The 18,297-nt window shown below is 51.7% G+C and overlaps 2 protein-coding genes across 2 annotated transcripts in view; both read left to right on the plus strand.

The window, feature by feature from the left end:
* The first annotated feature begins 317 nt into the window (after positions 1 to 317).
* Positions 318 to 2,550, plus strand: PGP (phosphoglycolate phosphatase). Its single transcript, XM_085848664.1, has one exon. The coding sequence runs from the start codon at positions 537 to 539 to the stop codon at positions 1,470 to 1,472; it is 936 nt and encodes a 311-aa protein (XP_085704790.1). The 5' UTR covers positions 318 to 536; the 3' UTR covers positions 1,473 to 2,550.
* A 6,735-nt stretch (positions 2,551 to 9,285) lies between these two features.
* MCCC2 (methylcrotonyl-CoA carboxylase subunit 2) overlaps positions 9,286 to 18,297 on the plus strand; it is a 250,557-nt gene continuing 241,545 nt past the window's right edge. The window contains exon 1 of the mRNA XM_085848665.1: positions 9,286 to 9,522. Coding sequence (XP_085704791.1) covers positions 9,322 to 9,522 — 201 coding nt within the window. The 5' untranslated portion in view covers positions 9,286 to 9,321. The remainder of the gene's footprint in view (positions 9,523 to 18,297) is intronic.

Raw genomic sequence — 18,297 nt, forward strand, 5'->3', positions numbered from 1 at the left:
TGTGTGTTCTGTTCGAACATAACCAATCAGCTTGCCAAGCCAGCCGATCCTTATCACCGTTTCGTTGGATCGAGTGTTTAAGCCACTTAGTTGATTGGTGAAGGAACACAGGCCTGGATAAGGTTTTTGGACAAAATCTAATAATGAATGTCACCAGAAATGGGCCATTACATGACGGAAGAGGAACCGAGATAATTAAATAAGTCTTGGTAGCAGACCTCATGATCTATTATTTACTTATTAAGGACAGGACGAGAATCCAAGGGTAAAGTATTTTTAGACTGTATAAAGGGGGAGAGTTTGAGCGGGGATGGTGTCGCCTTTCTTAGGCGGTTCTTGTATGACTGCCCAAGTGTTCGTGTGCGGTGTGCGGTGTGCGGTGTGCGGTGTGCGATGCCTTCAGCTGAATGAATTGGGAAAAGTGGTCACATTAAAATGCCATTTTTAACGCGTTTGTAAGTCGTCGTTGACACGGAACGGTGTGGTCAGCACATTGCGGAAGAGGAAGAAGTCCCCGTCGCCACTTTGAGCGCTCAATGGCGATGGTTCGGTGTTGTCGTCTCGCCGGTCCGGCGTTACAGGACTTGCTGGCGAACATTGAAAGCGTCGTGTTTGATTGCGACGGCGTTCTGTGGTACGGAACCAGAGCGATCCCCGGCGCGGTGCAATTGGTGGCGACGCTCAAGGCGGAGGGAAAGCGGGTCTTTTTCCTGAGCAACAACAGCTCGGGAACACGTGCGGGCTACCTGGACAAGCTGCTCGCGATGGGCTTTCCGGCCGAGCTGCGCGACATCTACGTGACCGCGCATTTCGCCGCGACGTACCTCAAGCAGCAAGCTCGTCTCGAGGGAAAGGTGTACCTGATGGGTGGCGACGCCTTGGCTCAGGAGCTGCGAGATGCCGGTGTGGACTTCGTGGGTGGGGGGCCTGACGACGTGAAAGGGGGCACCGAGGAGTGGTTGTCCCTGCGGCCGGACCCCGCAGTTCGGGCCGTGTTGCTCGGATTCGACCCTCACTTTAACTACACCAAGCTGGTCCGAGCGATCGACTACCTGCGCCAGCCCGACTGCTTGTTCCTCGCCACCAACACGGACAGCTGCATCCCGATGGGCGGCGGACGGCTCCTACCGGGCACCGGCAGCCTGCTGGCATCCGTGCAGTGCGCCTCGCAGCGCCGTGCCACCGTGCTGGGAAAACCGAGCCCGCTCATGTTCCAGCAAATCGTTCGCGACTGCGGCCTCGACCGTCGACGGGTCGTCATGATCGGGGATCGTTTGGACACGGATATCCTGATGGGCTCGCGCTGCGGCGTGTGCACCGTGCTCGCGCTCTCGGGCTTCTCCACGTTGGACGAGGTGGAGCAGCGCAGGGCCGGCTCCGACCCCGAGGACCAGCTGCTCGTGCCGGACTTTTACGTCGACTCGGTGGCCGATTTCCTGCCCGCACTGTGCAGCCGCAAGCGCGACGAGTGAGCGGCCATCGGCACGTTGCTGTCGTCGTGCCGCGTCGCATATCCCAACGGCCCCGCGCACTGCGACGAGTCTAATGATTATCTCCCATCCCCGTCTATCACCGTCCCGATTGTACTTTGGTTTAACGCCCATTCTCACCTGCTTGTTCCTCTCCTCGTCTCACCAATGTTCCAATGTAATCCACAACTATCCCGTTCACTTTCTTCGGTCTATAAATTGTCGTGCGCAGGGGAGAATTCGTGCAAGTGTGAAGCAAAGTGCAGAACATGACATGGTCATGAAAAAAAAAAAAAATTGGAAGGTGAACGCGTTTTGTTTTGGACTCATTGTGCAATGCACTACCTCACCGTGCAATGGGTGTCACGTGGCTGTGAAGTTGCCTCTCGTCGAGTAACCCCTTTAACCCCTATGGGGTGCAAAATGTGCACAGGATTTTGCTTTCCAGCAGCCCCTGCGTCGGCGGCCACAGGTGCGACGACGGACGCACGCACGCAACCTTTCCCTCCTCTGAAGACGTGCAGTTATGGTTTCAAGCTCGAGGGTGTGCACGACCTTCTTGCGGTTCCATCTTCAGACGTTAAACCTTTTTATTTATAAGGATTAATTAAAGAATGGTTTATTCCATCGTGTTCAACTAAATATGAGCACGCGTGTCCAGTGATCTCGGTGCAATGCAATTTTCAGGATTCTTCGTTTTACCGAATCCACATGCATTCTGTTTGCGTTTACAAAGTGTGAGGAACACGGTCGAAAGCCCTTGATTGGACGCGGAGATGCATTTGGAAAATTGAACGATATTAAAAGACAGTAATGAGCACGAGGGATGCACTTGCGGATTTGCAAGGGGCCGTATATGGTGGAAATCCCCATGTTGGTGTGCAGATCTCCCCACTGCTCTCTTACCTTTTCCTCCACACTCACGAGTAATTAACGATGTAGACATAACAGCACAACTAGCGAAGGATGACACCAAGTCCTGTGTAAAAGCATAAACTTGAATACTTGGGTATCGGTGCGGATTGTTTCAGTGCATATCACAATGTTGAATGTTCAAAATAAAAGTTTAATTGAAAAAATATTTTCAGACCTTGCGACATTATTAAAGCATAGTGGTCATACCAATTTTTCATAAAGCGATCAAATCCAAGACATGGAGCTCACATTTAAAAAAAAATAAAAATAAAATCCATTTTATCAATTGTGTTCCGTACGGTTGCAGACACACAAGGTGATCACTACGGTGAAAGACGAGTGTCACAATCCACACGATTCCAGGCGACGTTGAACACGAGCAAACGGCAGTTTACAACCAGAAGCAAGAAGATTCCACCATGTCCTTTTGATCGATAAAGGCCAAAATTATTTTCATTTGCACATTTTCGAAACTACGTCATCACACAGAATAGTAAACAAAATAATTATCACTGTCATGTTCAGAACAAATCGTGTGAAGAAATAGGAAATATTTTATTGACGAATCATTTCGCACGCAACGAGACGACGACACACACCAGAAACTTAATCACTCCATGCTCTTGCACACAGTTTATGCCATTCCAGCATCGACTTGGACTGGAAAGTTAAATGCTTATTATTGGAAAGCAAGCAAGTGTAGTCATTTCTTGTTTGTAGAATGGAGTTGGTCCCTCTGTTCGCCGAGTTTTTGTGTATTTTCCATCCACATGCACTGCAACAAAATACCATTAGTGAATGGTTATTGCAGCTTGTACAAAAAGTACAAAACACCAGCAACAAATGTTCTTAAACACTAAGCACGTGTCGGTGTAGTTTCGGGACATGACAAGTTGTGGGATGACACATTGACTGTCAAGAAAGACTGGTCCTGTCTACCCAGGGAGGGGGAGGTGGGCTGGGTTAAAAAAAAAAAATAGTTTTAATAAAACAGAAGAGAAGTATAAATCATGAGCGTTTTAATATGAACTGGAATTTTACCTTAATTGCTCAATTATCTTGAACGACAATGACACCAGGTACAGCACATACCTCCGGCAGGCTGAACAATTTACATTTCGTATCCCGCTGATAGGCTGGATCGGCAAGCAAACCTTAAAATAATCCAATCGGCTTGTTCTCGTCATCTACCCAACTCATCCAAGTTTTGTTATAACTCATCCACAACTCTTTGAGATATTAGGCGATATATCGTTTTTATCACTCAATGGTAAAGAATCACTTTAAAAAAATAATTCTAGGATCCAGATCTTCACCAAAATCTCACAAATTCATCCTTATCACTCACACACCAACCTGTCCACAAAGTTTCATCCGAATCTGTCCAGAACTATTTGAGATATCCTCCTGTTCTCCCCTTGCCCTCATAATTTATTTCTCCAAGTCTCCCTCTATTTTCCCCTCAACCCTACTGTTGGTGTGGCTGTCGTCGTCCAACAAACTCATGAACTAACTATGTTGGCAGGCATCCCACCTCACCATCTATGATGGCGAAGCTGCAACCACACAGGCTGCCTTCAACGCAGCTGAGCAACCTGCACACCACAACTCTGAGTGCCTGTATAACTCGAGTCGCAAGTCCTTTATCAGAACAGATCAACCCTTCATGCAGATGAACAACAGGCAGGGCAGACAACAGTGTCTCATCAGCAAGTGGAGAACGACAGAGCCTCGTGGTAGAGTGCAACAATTGCTGATATCTCTATCATGCTTACTGGTTACCGCCTACCACACAGGAAGTGGTGCCATTGTTTACAGTCTCTGGGTGGGTATTGGATGCTTCAACGTATGCATGTACTCCTGGTACCTGATCGACAATGCTATAATATGTAAATAGCAAACCACTTGGTAGAAGAATGCCCCGTACACCACCTTGATGGAGGGAATTTGCTACAAGAGCTCACTGTATAACACAAAACCAAACCATATGAAGGAAGGCTGGCCCTTGGTGTGCTCCCTCCTCCTCCTCCCTCTCCACTATTTCCTGATCTGTTCCAAGTCCTCCAGAAGCCTTGATGCTATACAAAAAAGTAGGTAGAATGAGGGTGAAAGAAAATCTAACCAAACAATTGTGTAATGTAAGAGCATCTGCTCTGAGTCTGGAAGGTCAGTGGTTCAAACCTTGGCCAACTCACACCAGACTTAAAAAAAAAAAAGGTACGTGCTGCTTCCTTGATGTCCAGCATTTAAAAGCATAAGAGCATGGCCAATCCCCTTACGTTGGCATAAATGTGGAGTAGGAAATGCCTTGAGAAAGGTGGCGCTATTGTTATGCCACTGGTACCCAGAGTGCCCCAGGAAGTGACTGCACTTCCAAGCTCAGTCTGTTTGTCTCGTATACGTATGGCAGCTTGACCAAGAGCCTTAGATCCTGTATTTCAAAAATAAAGAAAGAAAGGGGGACAAAAAAAAGACGGATGTGCCAGAAAGGTGAGGAAAGAAAAATGTAGGGAAGATGTTCAATCAAGTTGCACATTGTGCCAAACAAAACCATCAAGCAGGCACAATATAGGGTAAAAGAGCTTTTTGTAGAAAATACAAGGAAGGTTAGAACGAGGGTGGGAAATGGAAAGGTAAGATTGGAGGAATGAATGAGTGGAGATGTGATTTAAAGATTAAATGGATAGGTTTAAAGTGTCAGGCAGAGCACACAAGATTAAAATAACCAGACAGACAGGCATGCAAATAAAGACATGGCGATAAGCACACATGAACAAAAGCGGATCATCTACGGCAAGTCAAATCCAGAATAATCATGTAACTTTGTTTGAAAATGTTCCATGAAATGGCACTCCAATGTTGAAAGTTTTGTGTCAATCGCTCACATGGTTTTAGAGAAAACAAGCAAATAAAATTTAGTGGAAGAAGAAAAAAAAAAAAAGTGAGGGCCTTGGCCAACATTACATAAACATAGTCAAGTATGGCTGTGGATACCAATTACAGTAGTCGTTTATTTTTTAAACTTACATCAGTTTTACACTTCCTTTTTAACCATACTGCTCAACCACCTGAACATCCCTTTTCACCGGTCCGTTTCGTGGTAAGTTCCCAAACTATGACTGAATAAGTGAATAAAACATCAGGTCGAGATAGTTCAATGGGGGAAAACAAACAGGTAGGACTTTTGGAAAACAATACCCAAAATACATACAGAAGTTATACGATTCACAATTGGATGCAAGTTATCAAACTCGTACATACCGAGGATAATACAAACAATAAGACGTGCATACTACAATCGGTGCCTTATTCTTCATGTTCATTTGAAAGAAATATGTGCACTGCACGCAGTTTGGATTGACAAAAGTTTAGAAAGACAGACACAGTACATCAGATATGTTGAAAGTTTGAAGGAGAATATTCAGCACATGACACAAAGTGTATTCACAAGATGAAAAAAAAATGCATTCATTTACGCAAATACGTATACAGTGCATTAAAAGATTACCATGATCCTCTCGACATTTAGCAGGGACTCTTGATAATCAACGACTTGCTTTACGTTGACATTGAACACCGCTATTTCCTCCTGCAGGTCCTTCGTCGCAACCTGAAACTCTAGGGGAGGGCAAAACGATAATAAAACAGGGATTGGATGGTTGTATGTAGGGGTTGGAGGGAGGGAGGGGAATTGTGAGGGGTGGAGGGAGGTCGGGGATTGTGAGGAGGTGGTGGGAGGGAGGGGAATTGTGAGTAGGTGGAGGGAGGGAGGGGAATTGTGAGGGGTGGAAGGATGGAGGGGGAATTGTGGGGAGGTGGAAGGAGGGAGGGGGAATTGTGAGGAGGTGGAGGGAGGGAGGGAGGGGAATTGTGAGGAGGTGGAGGGAGGGAGGGGAATTGTGAGGAGGTGGAGGGAGGTGGGGGATTGTGAGGGGTGGAGGGAGGTGGGGGATTGTGAGGGGTGGAGGGAGGTGGGGGATTGTGAGGGGTGGAGGGAGGTGGGGGATTGTGAGGGGTGGAGGGAGGTGGGGGATTGTGAGGGGTGGAGGGAGGGAGGGGAATTGTGAGGAGTGGAGGGAGGGAGGGAGGGGAATTGTGAGGAGTGGAGGGAGGGAGGGAGGGGAATTGTGAGGAGTGGAGGGAGGGAGGGAGGGGAATTGTGAGGAGTGGAGGGAGGTGGGGGATTGTGAGAGGTGGAGGGAGGGAGGTGATTTTGTGAGGAGTGGAGGGAGGGAGGAGAATTGTGAGGGGTGGAGGGAGGTGGAGGGAGGGGAATTGTGAGGGGTGGAGGGAGGGAGGAGGGGAATTGTGAGGAGTGGAGGGAGGGAGGGAGGAATTGTGAGGAGTGGAGGGAGGGAGGGAGGGGAATTGTGAGGTAGAAGGACAGAGGGGAATTGTGAAGGGGTGGAGAGAGAGGAATTGTGAGGAGTGGAGGGAGGGAGGGAGGGGAATTGTGAGGAGTGGAGGGAGGGAGGGAGGGAGGGGAATTGTGAGGAGTGGAGGGAGGGAGGGAGGGGAATTGTGAGGAGGGGAGGGAGGGAGGGAGGGGAATTGTGAGGAGTGGAGGGAGGGAGGGCAATTGTGAGGAGTGGAGGGAGGGAGGGAAGGGAATTGTGAGGAGTGGAGGGAGGGAGGGCAATTGTGAGAAGGTGGAGGGAGGTGGGGGATTGTGAGGTTGTGCATGGGGGGACGTCGTGCGGTTGTGCACGGGGGGGGGGGGGGAGACGTCGTGCGGTTGTGCACGGGGGGGGAGAGAGAGACGTCGTGCGGTTGTGCACGGGGGGGGAAAGAGAGACGTCGTGCGGTTGTGCACGGGGGGGAAGAGAGATGTCGTGCGGTTGTGCACGGGGGGAGACGTCGTGCGTTTGTGCACGGGGGAGACGTCGTGCGGTCGTGCACGGGGGGGGGGAGACGTCGTGCGGTTGTGCACGGGGGGGGGAGACGTCGTGCGGTTGTGCACGGGGGGGGGCGCATAAACCATCATAAGGAAGAGCACATACAGAGAGAAAGTCACTGGGTAAGGTTTGAGGAGGTTTACAATACTTGGGAAGACGATCATGAATCTGTTGGGGTCATCGAGGGTAAAACAATTTAAATATCTGAGATCACGACTTTGGTTAATAATAAAACACCAAACGTGTTCCACACCACAACACTCACCTCGAATAAGCTGCGCCCGATTGAAATCCGCCATACCCCGCACGTACGTCACTTCCAGTCAAAAGATCACGTGTCAATCTTCTCATTGGACAGATCTGTCCACGCCCACCCGTTCGATCCACCAACCACAAGCCGATCTTGGACAACGTCACATAAATTATTACATCAACGAGGTCAATATTTGCAGCACCGGCTCGAAACGTTGTTTCTAATTCTCCTGAACATCTCGATAATAAAATACAAACAGGTCAATGTTCCACATCTCTCTGTCCCGATGACTATTGTCCTCACAAACACCGCAAAAAATATGTAACCCCCTCAACATTGGGTGTATGTCGGTGATTTGTTCGGCTTCGTCGAGTCCGTGATGCACTTCGTATAAACCGATAGTAAAAAGAAACCAAGGATTGAGTTATAAACTAATAATTAATAATGAATAGTTAATCATTAATCGTTAATTACTAATAGTTAATAGAATCCCAATGAAGCAAGGTCCAGTTACCAAGCAGCAATCTAGCGCTTGCCAAGCCAGCCGTTCCTTATCAACGGTTTCGACTGGAGTGCTTAAGCCACTTGGCGAGCGGTGTCCAAGAAACCTGCAAACTGAACACACGAGGTGTTCAATGGGGGGATGTGCCATCGACTAAATAATCCTGTATAGACCAAGCGAACAATATATTACGACGAACGAGTGCGCTCCGAACAAGCAGAGTGGGACGCTCTGAAAACGAACCTGGTGTAAATGAGCTCGAGCTGTAAATTCACGGTTTCACCCATTCAGTGCATCGCGTTTCTTTAACCGGTGTAAATCAGCTCGAGCTGTAAATTCACGGTTTCACCCATTCAGTGCATCGCGTTTCTTTAACCGGTGTAAATGAGCTCGAGCTGTAAATTCACCGTTTCACCCATTCAGTGCATCGCGTTTCTTTAACCGGTGTAAATGAGCTCGAGCTGTAAATTCACCGTTTCACCCATTCAGTGCATCGCGTTTCTTTAACCGGTGTAAACGAGCTCGAGCTGTAAATTCACCGTTTCACCCATTCAGTGCATCGCGTTTCTTTAACCGGTGTAAATGAGCTCGAGCTGTAAATTCACCGTTTCACCCATTCAGTGCATCGCGTTTCTTTAACCGGTGTAAACGAGCTCGAGCTGTAAATTCACCGTTTCACCCATTCAGTGCATCGCGTTTCTTTAACCGGTGTAAATGAGCTCGAGCTGTAAATTCACCGTTTCACCCATTCAGTGCATCGCGTTTCTTTAACCGGTGTAAATGAGCTCGAGCTGTAAATTCACGGTTTCACCCATTCAGTGCATCGCGTTTCTTTAACCGGTGTAAATGAGCTCGAGCTGTAAATTCACCGTTTCACCCATTCAGTGCATCGCGTTTCTTTAACCGGTGTAAATGAGCTCGAGCTGTAAATTCACCGTTTCACCCATTCAGTGCATCGCGTTTCTTTAACCGGTGTAAACGAGCTCGAGCTGTAAATTCACCGTTTCACCCATTCAGTGCATCGCGTTTCTTTAACCGGTGTAAATGAGCTCGAGCTGTAAATTCACCGTTTCACCCATTCAGTGCATCGCGTTTCTTTAACCGGTGTAAATGAGCTCGAGCTGTAAATTCGCCGTTTCACCCATTCATTGCATCGCGTTTCTTTAACCGGTGTAAAGTAAAATCACCAACAGTTGTCCACATTAACAGGTGTTGTCCTAAAATAGGTTATGGTGAATCGTGTAAAATATTTACTTTTTAAATCGAGTAACCACAGTGTTACAGTCGATGCGATTTTGCACTCGCAACAAAGTATCTCCGGGAATATTCGTGGTCAGCTGTTCAGAGACTCGTGTGGCGATGCTTTTGCGAGGCTGTCGTACATTAGCCTGCCTGAGGCCGGGGTTGAGAGCTCTCTCGCAAAGGTTCCACGGCGATATGTCGCCGAGCATCGGTTCTGTGCAGGACGTGTCCTCCACGCTTTACCAGGTCAGCGTTCATTTGCGTGACCTGTCCGCACGGTCCTGTCTTAACCCGACATCAAAGTTAAGAGTATATTCAGCCATTGCCGGTAAAATTTGACGTGAACGATATTTTACCGATAAAGCGGTTTGATTGGTTGTCGCCGACACGTTCAACAAATTCAAAATTCCTGTCCGAACGAGCAGCATCAGAGAGCACCGTCGTGCTCTCCCCCCAACCATGTACGCAGCAGGCATGTGCCGCCGCACACCGATCGATGAATCCTTGTACTGTACATTCGACTATCAGGATACCCGAAAATAAATAAATAAATGTGTGTACACTCGCCTGGGTTCGAATCCCGACCCGACTGTAAACTGTCGTCCTGGTGCTTCGTGTACAGGGCGATTCGTCAATGCCTGTGCCCTCCCTCGGATGGACGTTAAACTGCGTGGACGTCCCGTCCTGCCGACATTAGTCGGTGCATGTTCAAGATCCCTCGGTGTCCTTCGCCAAGAGGAGGTGAATTATTGCCGGCACCCTGAATATCTGATAAATCTCGACCCGAAACTACAGGAGGGGGCACTGCATCAGCGGCACAGCCGTGCTTTCAGGAGTGCTGCACACGAATACCATGAATCCTTATTGAGGTCAATATTAAGACGAGGAGTGCTGGGGTGCGGGGGGGGGGATCTTATAAGAGGGACATCAAGGTGAGGTTAGAGGATGAGAGTTCGAGTTAGTTCGCAGCTACATCAGTGGTATCTGATTAATGTTGTCTGATAGCAGTAGTGAGGTCATTCTTCATTACATAATGACATTGATATTTTCATTCAAAATAGTATAAAGCGGGGCTCGACATTCATGGTTGTCTAACTGTATGGACAGGTGAATTTGTCCATCAAACAAGTGAGAACCCCAATAAACTTGTCCTAAGGACGGTTAAGTTTCACCGCATGAAGTTTAATACATTTGACATATCTTGGCATTGAACGTTGTTCTTTTTCACGAAAATCCGCACTAGGTATCAGAATTATCAGAGGATTTAAATTTTTTTTACACCTGATCGCCGAGCTGGAAAAAACTTGAAAGAACTAGAAAGGCACTCGGTAGAGTGCAGACCTCCGCCACGCAATACCTGATCCACGAGAACATATCGGGCCCAAAACTTTTTTGAGATATCGTGCTTTATAATACTGTTGCGGTTTTCGCGCCCGCCGGCGTGCTGACGGCCACGTAACTCGAATCGCGGCACGTCGCCCACCGGACGGACAATCCAGTCGTGACCCTCTCGGACTAACGCCGGGAACCAGTCACGGGTGGACCTTTCGGTCTCACCGCGATCGAGCCAATCAGCCCCCGCGTGGGATAGGGTTGCTCGCCAAATTCGACCTACCTAAGTACCCACGCGGAGGGTAGACCGGGCGATCGCACCTCGCCGCAGGTCGACTTCGGACACGGGCCACTTAAGCGACCCGTTCCGCACTATCAGAATAACCGAGCGGTGTTATCGTCGACCTCGACGGTTCGATTAATTATCGGGCGTACTCAGCCCACTACCAACCCTTTACGTGAAGCAAGATGAGGGTTCAATGGGAGAAAAAGACGAAGCGAAGCGGGAGAACAGTTCAATAATAAAGCACATTTATTCGCGGCACACGGGAAGCACACATATTCAATTCCACCAAATGCACACAGAAAAAACACAATTCCATTTACACAAAAAGCAAATATAAAAGCGAAGACAATGCAGAGCTAATACCGACTACCGAGCACACGGCAACACTTATACAATTCTACCTCACAGACGGCGCCGACAACACATACCCAAAACCAAGGAAAGAATACCCTCAAGGATGAGGCGGGCCTGAGGCCGAGACCGGGTCGGGCCTACCCGTCTGGTGATGAGACGCGGAGCGGCGATGGTGCCTCACTCCCGCGGGCCTCGCGGAGGGTGTCTGGTAGGGGGTGGGAAAGGGGCCCCCTTGGTCGCACTATCTCAGCGCGGGGGGGAAACAGGAGGGGGTTGCTGATGCTCGGGGTATAGAGGATCTTTATTATCCCTGGTGTGCGTCTCCACCTCGGCCAGGTCGCGCTGTCGGCCTCCCTCGGGTGCAGCTCCCTGCACGACGCGAGCACCCCCTCGTCTGGTGTCGCCGCCTTTCCACAGCTCGTCCCCTCCGTTCCGACTCCAACGCACACGACGAGCAGCTCCACCGCCCGCGAAGTCTTGACCCTCTGCTTCCGCCTCTGGACTCTCCGACTCTCGACTTCTGCCTCTCGACTCTCCGACTCTCCTCTTCTTGACTCTCCGACCCTCGACTTCTGCCTCTCGACTCTCCGACTCTCCTCTTCTTGACTCTCCGACCCTCGACTTCTGCCTCTCGACTCTCCGACTCTCCTCTTCTTGACTCTCCGACCCTCCACTCTCCGCCTCTGGACTCTCCGACTCTTCACTCTCCTACTCTCCACGTTCGACTCTCTTCAGCTTCTCCAGCTACTGCAGGCTTCGGGCTCCAGACTTCCACACACCTCTGACTGACGAACACGGTCCTTTTATCCCCCCGTAGCTTCGCCTTTGACCCCCTCCCTTTGACCTTTCACCTCGCTCCCCATTGGCCCGAGAAAAAGTGGGCGTGAAGGCTTTTTGATCCACAAATTTGCATATATCGATTGTCCTGGAGGCGGGGCCAAATCGCCCCTCGCTCACCGATTGGATGGCAAAAAGTGGGCGTGTGTCGTTTTTGATCCGTTTTTGAAGCACAAAATCCGTGATTTTGTACACGCTGTTCGACGCGCGCCCTGCACGAGTCCAACACCGGTACCCACAGCGGGGCAAGAACGGTGGCGATGCTACGGTTGCGAGGTGTGACGTGAAGGTCGTGGCGGTTGTGGTGAAGCGGCGTTGTGGTTGGTGGTTGTTGTGGTTGTGGTGGTAATCATGGCGGTTGGTCCAAAATAAAGATAGTAAAAGAAAAACGGCTATCCTGAAGAGTCGCAGCACGCATAAATGACATGTATTCCCACTAGACAACGGGTTCGGGCCTAACTACACATGTACTTACCGAGATACCTCACCTAAGGGACCTGAATGGTGGTTTGCGAATTTGGTAACCACAACACTACCCCCTCCCCTTTTTACAGACTCGTCCCGAGTCGTCAAATTTTCGTGTGCCATCATGTGTAGTTTTCCCCTAGTACATTTTACCTACGGATCCCTGAGTGCGACATTCATGGTATTCGTGTCCCCAAAATAAATAACCTGAGGGCTGCGTAACTACCTAAACAAACTCACTCACACGGACGACTTAAATAAAATTGCCGGCGCTAGACAGACATGCCGGGGGCGCACTCATATGTACAGTACATCTTAACCTTAACTTACAAATTTTACACTAAACCATGGCCCAGGATCAATGAACTCTGCAAAAAGAAAGCAGTTAGCAGGGAGCCAGGCTGCCCACATGCAGTCTCTGGCTCAAAACAATGCAGGTGACAGGGAACGTGGCTGGCTGCTCACACGCAGTCCAAGGCCTTCCCTTTTGAACTGAACTCAGTGAACCACAACGGTGCTTGGGCTGCACAACGCAGTCTCCGTGCCAGCTCAAGTGGCACACGCAATGAGCACAACGAATGAATGGATGAATGGATGGACGCAAAACACGGTGCACGGGCTGCCACTGCAGGCCCGTGTTGTAGCTGCCAACAGGGCAGTTCTCGCAGCTTGCAAACTGTTGCCTTGCGGATCCTGGCGCACATGGAAATGAACAGGGGGGGGCAAAGCAAAAATTGAACGGGGCTGGTGAACGTGGGCAGTGGGCATGGCATGGCAAAGGCAGCAGGCAAACACAGCCCGCAGAAGAAGGCCGCTGCAGGCAAACACAGCCCGCAGATGAACTGGCCGGCACAGGCCTTGAAGAAAAAACAGCCAGCAGATGAAGTGGGCCGGCACAGGCCTTGCAGCACAGCAGCTGCAGACGATCCAGCCGGCACAGGCCTCGCAGCAAAACACGGCCAGCCGATGGCACAGGCCTTGCAGCAAAACAACAGCTGCCGATGAAGTTGGCCGGCCTCCGCCTCGAAGACAAACACGGCCAGCCGATGACACAGGCCTTGCAGAAAACACAGCCAGCAGATGAAGCTGGCCAGCTTTTGCCGTTCAGTGGAGGTTGGTGGAGGGAGTGCGGTGGTGCTGGCCACTTGGAAGGTGGGCTCGGACCTACCTACCTGTCTCCCTCCCAACCTATCGCCTTTGCCTGTCACTGTACATACCCACTCCCTTAATTTGTCAAACCCCAATTTAGCCCCAACTTATTTTTTTTTTATCTTTACTTTTTTTTTTACTTCCCCACTATAAATCGTCCCCTAACCCCCTTTATCGTCCTTGTTCGGCTAACCTATCCTGTCACCAAGCCTACTCCCAACCCCTACGTTCCCTTCCCGGAGGGGAATAAGGGAGAGCTAACGTCCTGTGTCGAGGCCCAACGAAGCCTCAGAATGGCCTCCCCAGAGTTCGGCGATCTAACCCAAAGTGGGTCCAGCGGCCCACAACGAGAGCGAGGGGATGGATGGTGCGGAGGGGTACATCTCCTAATCTACCCTAACCATTAACTGTTAAACTACCCAGGGGCTTCAACAAGCGCCTCTCGCTTAAACTATTGGTTCTAACAACCCAGATTCCCGTCGCCTGTGTTGGTGTCCTCACAATTTCGGGCCTCGCCCCCCAATTTTCGCTCCGTGCCCTCACACGGTCTCATGGCTGGGACACGTGGCTCCCTTTGGCAGGCACGACCCTCTGCCGAATCTCCCGCTATGGCAACCCCGGGCACTACACTGCCTCCGAGCCTACCAGCTCCCTAACACCGGGGAGTGCCCCCCATGGCACCTCCCCTGAAACGCACACGTGGCAGGCCGGCCTCCCGGGCCCCTTTCCGAGGGTCACCCGTGCCCACAACACTGCCCACGCGGCTAATGGCGCCCCGGGCCCCCGCACCAAGCAGGCGCACCCGTGCCCACTACTCTATCCCGGCCCCCCATGGGCCCATGGCCTACCGCGGCCGACTAGCCTGGTGCCCGGGGTACCCACTCAGCGATACTCACCTTTCGCAGCCACGCTCCCAAGCCCGTCAACAGGGCTCCTGCACCCCTCCAAATGGGTCTCGAGCCTACTTTCCCACCAACAACAAAACGACCTCCATTTTTCAATTTGACTAACCCAGCTAACTCACTTTACTCTGACCCCGGGGTCCCTTGGGCGGGAGTCACTCCTCCCCCCAATCACTCATCGCACCATGCATTCCCCATTCACTCCACTCACACAGACCCGCTGGCCTCACTCACTCACCATGTACTCACCTCACAACTCACCAACTCTTCAACACACACACACCGCTGAACTCTGCCATCCTCCAAACTACATCCCCTAACTAACTCGTGCTCCCACGTCGTCCCTTATACTCGTAGCACGTTCCTTTTAACACTACGTAGCTAAACTACGTCCCCTCTACACATCCAAAGTCTGTCACTGTCTCCAAATCATCTCATTTTATTTCCCAACCTAAATCTGGCTACCATCCCTCTAACTAATCCATTCCACGGACTCCATGAGGACTTACCCCTGCCCCATGGAGTCGGTCTAGCTAAGCTAACCCTTCCCCCTCACTAGTTTCCATCCTGTGCCCAGGTAAGGGGGTCTTTCACCCTTTGCCCAGGAATCCTGTGCACCCGAAAGTGAGGCTTACTGTTTTCCTTTTTTTTTTTTTTTCCATGCGCAGCACCTGCGCGGCAACTCAGAGCTCGCGCACTTTACACCTGCCCGTGACGTCATGCAGCTGCACGTGTTCCTCGTCCCTCCTTGGACGGTACCATCCGGCAGAGATACCACTCCTGCCGGATTCCAACCACACGTGCAGCCATGACGTCACCGTGCGCATAAAAAAAAACACAAGCCCCACGTCTCGAGGGGTTCCCCACGCGAACACATGTGCCTTGCCCGTTGGAGCTGAACACACACGATCGCGTGGAGAACCCGTCCGGTCCAAATCCATTTACCTGCCTAAACTTTGTCCGTCCGCGGGATCGGCAAATCCACCGCGTGCGTTTCCGGACCGGGACTTCACTCTCGCAAGCGAGCACGTGGTGGTCTCGTGCGTTGCACAGCACGAACCGCGTGCTCACTGCTGGGTGAACCCGGCACGGTCCCCGAAACAACTACAGCCGCTGCTCGGCTTTCGTTTCTCCCATGTCGCCGTCGTCGCCATTCGACCCACGCATACCTGCGTGTTACGACGCACACAGTCCACACCATTAAACTCACACCGGGAGACGCGGCTGCGTGCTCCCGCATGCCAACCGACATCTCCCTCACATACCGCTCTCTCACACACGGTCTCCCTTGCATAACCAATACCACTCACACGTGGTGCTCCATTCACTCGCGCGGGGGCACTCACCCGCGGTGCCTCACTCACACACGCGGGGGCACTCACCCGCGGTGCCTCACTCACGCACCGTGCCTCACTCACACACGCGAGGGCACTCACCCGCGGTGCCTCACTCACACACCGTGCCTCACTCACACACGCGAGGGCACTCACCCGCGGTTCCTCATCCACACACCGTGCCCCACTCATACACGCGGGGGCACTCAACCGCGGTTCCTCATCCACACACGGTTCCTCACCCACACACGCGGGGGCACTAACCCGCGGTGCCTCACTCACAGTGGCCGTTTCATCCACACACGCGGGGGCACTAACCCGCGGTGCCTCATCCACACACGGCGTGCTGGGAAGCACGTACTCCGGCACCATCGCCACCACACCACTCACACACGGGGTCGCTTCCACACACGGGGACGCACTCACACCTTGCACCACACACACAGGGACAACCACACTGGGGATTTGTGCCACCGCAAGGGTCTCCGGGGCCTCTACACCCCCCAAGCTCTCCGTGCACCCGTCCACAGCACTCGTCCCCTCAACCTCGCAAAGCACGACCGAACTCACCTGGTCGTGACTCGCCTCAAGGGGGCATACTCCCTCCCCTTGTTCCTGGAGGAGGCCATCCAGGTGCTCGCACTGGGTCTCCACACGCTCCGCGAGCTCACCCCCTTTATCCTCCACTACCTCCGTGTGTGTGTGTGCGTCACTTACCCCGTCCAATTCACCCTCTATCTCCCGTGTCTCAACTATTATTATTTCCTTTGTCGTCACCTCGTGTCTCGTCTCACACGTTTTGGTCTCCCCATTTAATTTTTCCCTTTTGGTCACCGTCGATTCCTCTGTCACGACCCTCGCCCAACACGCCCCCCGAATTATTTTTTTACCCGCCTCCACCGCGGGCCTGTCAGCCGTTGCACCCCCTTCCAGCTCGTTTGCTTCTACACGTGGAGTCGCCATTTTGAGTTCCCTGCTAACGGCCTTCATGCCCGCCTGCAGGCATCGGCCCATGTTCTGCGTCTCCCCCCGGAGCTTTTTCGTTTCTTCCTTCATGTTTGTTTCCATTTTAGTTTTCATGCGTTTTATTTCGCTTGTGAATGCATCTATTTTTTCGTTCATGTTCGCCAGCATGGTGAATAGCTGGGCTATGTCGGGTGCGCTTGAGTGAGCCGTTTCGGCAGGGGTTGGGGAAGGGTTTTGGTGGAGAGGGGGGGGAGGTGTCATACACCGCGGCCGCTGCCGCACCCACCTCGGGCCCTGGGTTCAGTTGGGCGAGTCCGTGTTCCTGCACAATCAACATTTCCTGCTCGGGGATTCCATCCTGGACCATGCACTCTACATTACTACACATATACATTTCTAATACCCCCGGCTCCCGCTCGCCTTGAGACGCCATCTTGCTTCTCGTGAAGGGTTAATTTAGCTCGCTCGTAATTTGGAGGGAATCGGGGGTCGCTTCTCTCACCCCTGGACCGATTCCCGTGAATTTAGCCGGAGACAGGAGAGCCCGTTTTCCTTTCTCCGATACCAGTGCTGCGAGGAGGGCGATGAATTTGTATCGCACGACCTGACACCAGTGTTGCGGTATTCGCGCCCGCCGGCGTGCTGACGGCCACGTAACTCGAATCGCGGCACGTCGCCCACCGGACGGACAATCCAGTCGTGACCCTCTCGGACTAACGCCGGGAACCAGTCACGGGTGGACCTTTCGGTCTCACCGCGATCGAGCCAATCAGCCCCCGCGTGGGATAGGGTTGCTCGCCAAATTCGACCTACCTAAGTACCCACGCGGAGGGTAGACCGGGCGATCGCACCTCGCCGCAGGTCGACTTCGGACACGGGCCACTTAAGCGACCCGTTCCATACTATCAGAATAACCGAGCGGTGTTATCGTCGACCTCGACGGTTCGATTAATTATCGGGCGTACTCAGCCCACTACCAACCCTTTACGTGAAGCAAGATGAGGGTTCAATGGGAGAAAAAGACGAAGCGAAGCGGGAGAACAGTTCAATAATAAAGCACATTTATTCGCGGCACACGGGAAGCACACATATTCAATTCCACCAAATGCACACAGAAAAAACACAATTCCATTTACACAAAAAGCAAATATAAAAGCGAAGACAATGCAGAGCTAATACCGACTACCGAGCACACGGCAACACTTATACAATTCTACCTCACAGACGGCGCCGACAACACATACCCAAAACCAAGGAAAGAATACCCTCAAGGATGAGGCGGGCCTGAGGCCGAGACCAGGTCGGGCCTACCCATCTGGTGATGAGACGCGGAGCGGCGATGGTGCCTCACTCCCGCGGGCCTCGCGGAGGGTGTCTGGTAGGGGGTGGGAAAGGG

This window comes from Eptatretus burgeri, chromosome 12 (assembly GCF_056783735.1).
Source record: "Eptatretus burgeri isolate ZD-2024b chromosome 12, Ebu_testis_v1, whole genome shotgun sequence".
NCBI classification, from domain to species: Eukaryota; Metazoa; Chordata; class Myxini; order Myxiniformes; family Myxinidae; genus Eptatretus; species Eptatretus burgeri.

Bases quoted from the DNA above. Each gene is read 5' to 3' on its own strand.
- PGP (XM_085848664.1), top strand. From the start codon at position 537: ATGGCGATGGTTCGGTGTTGTCGTCTCGCCGGTCCGGCGTTACAGGAC.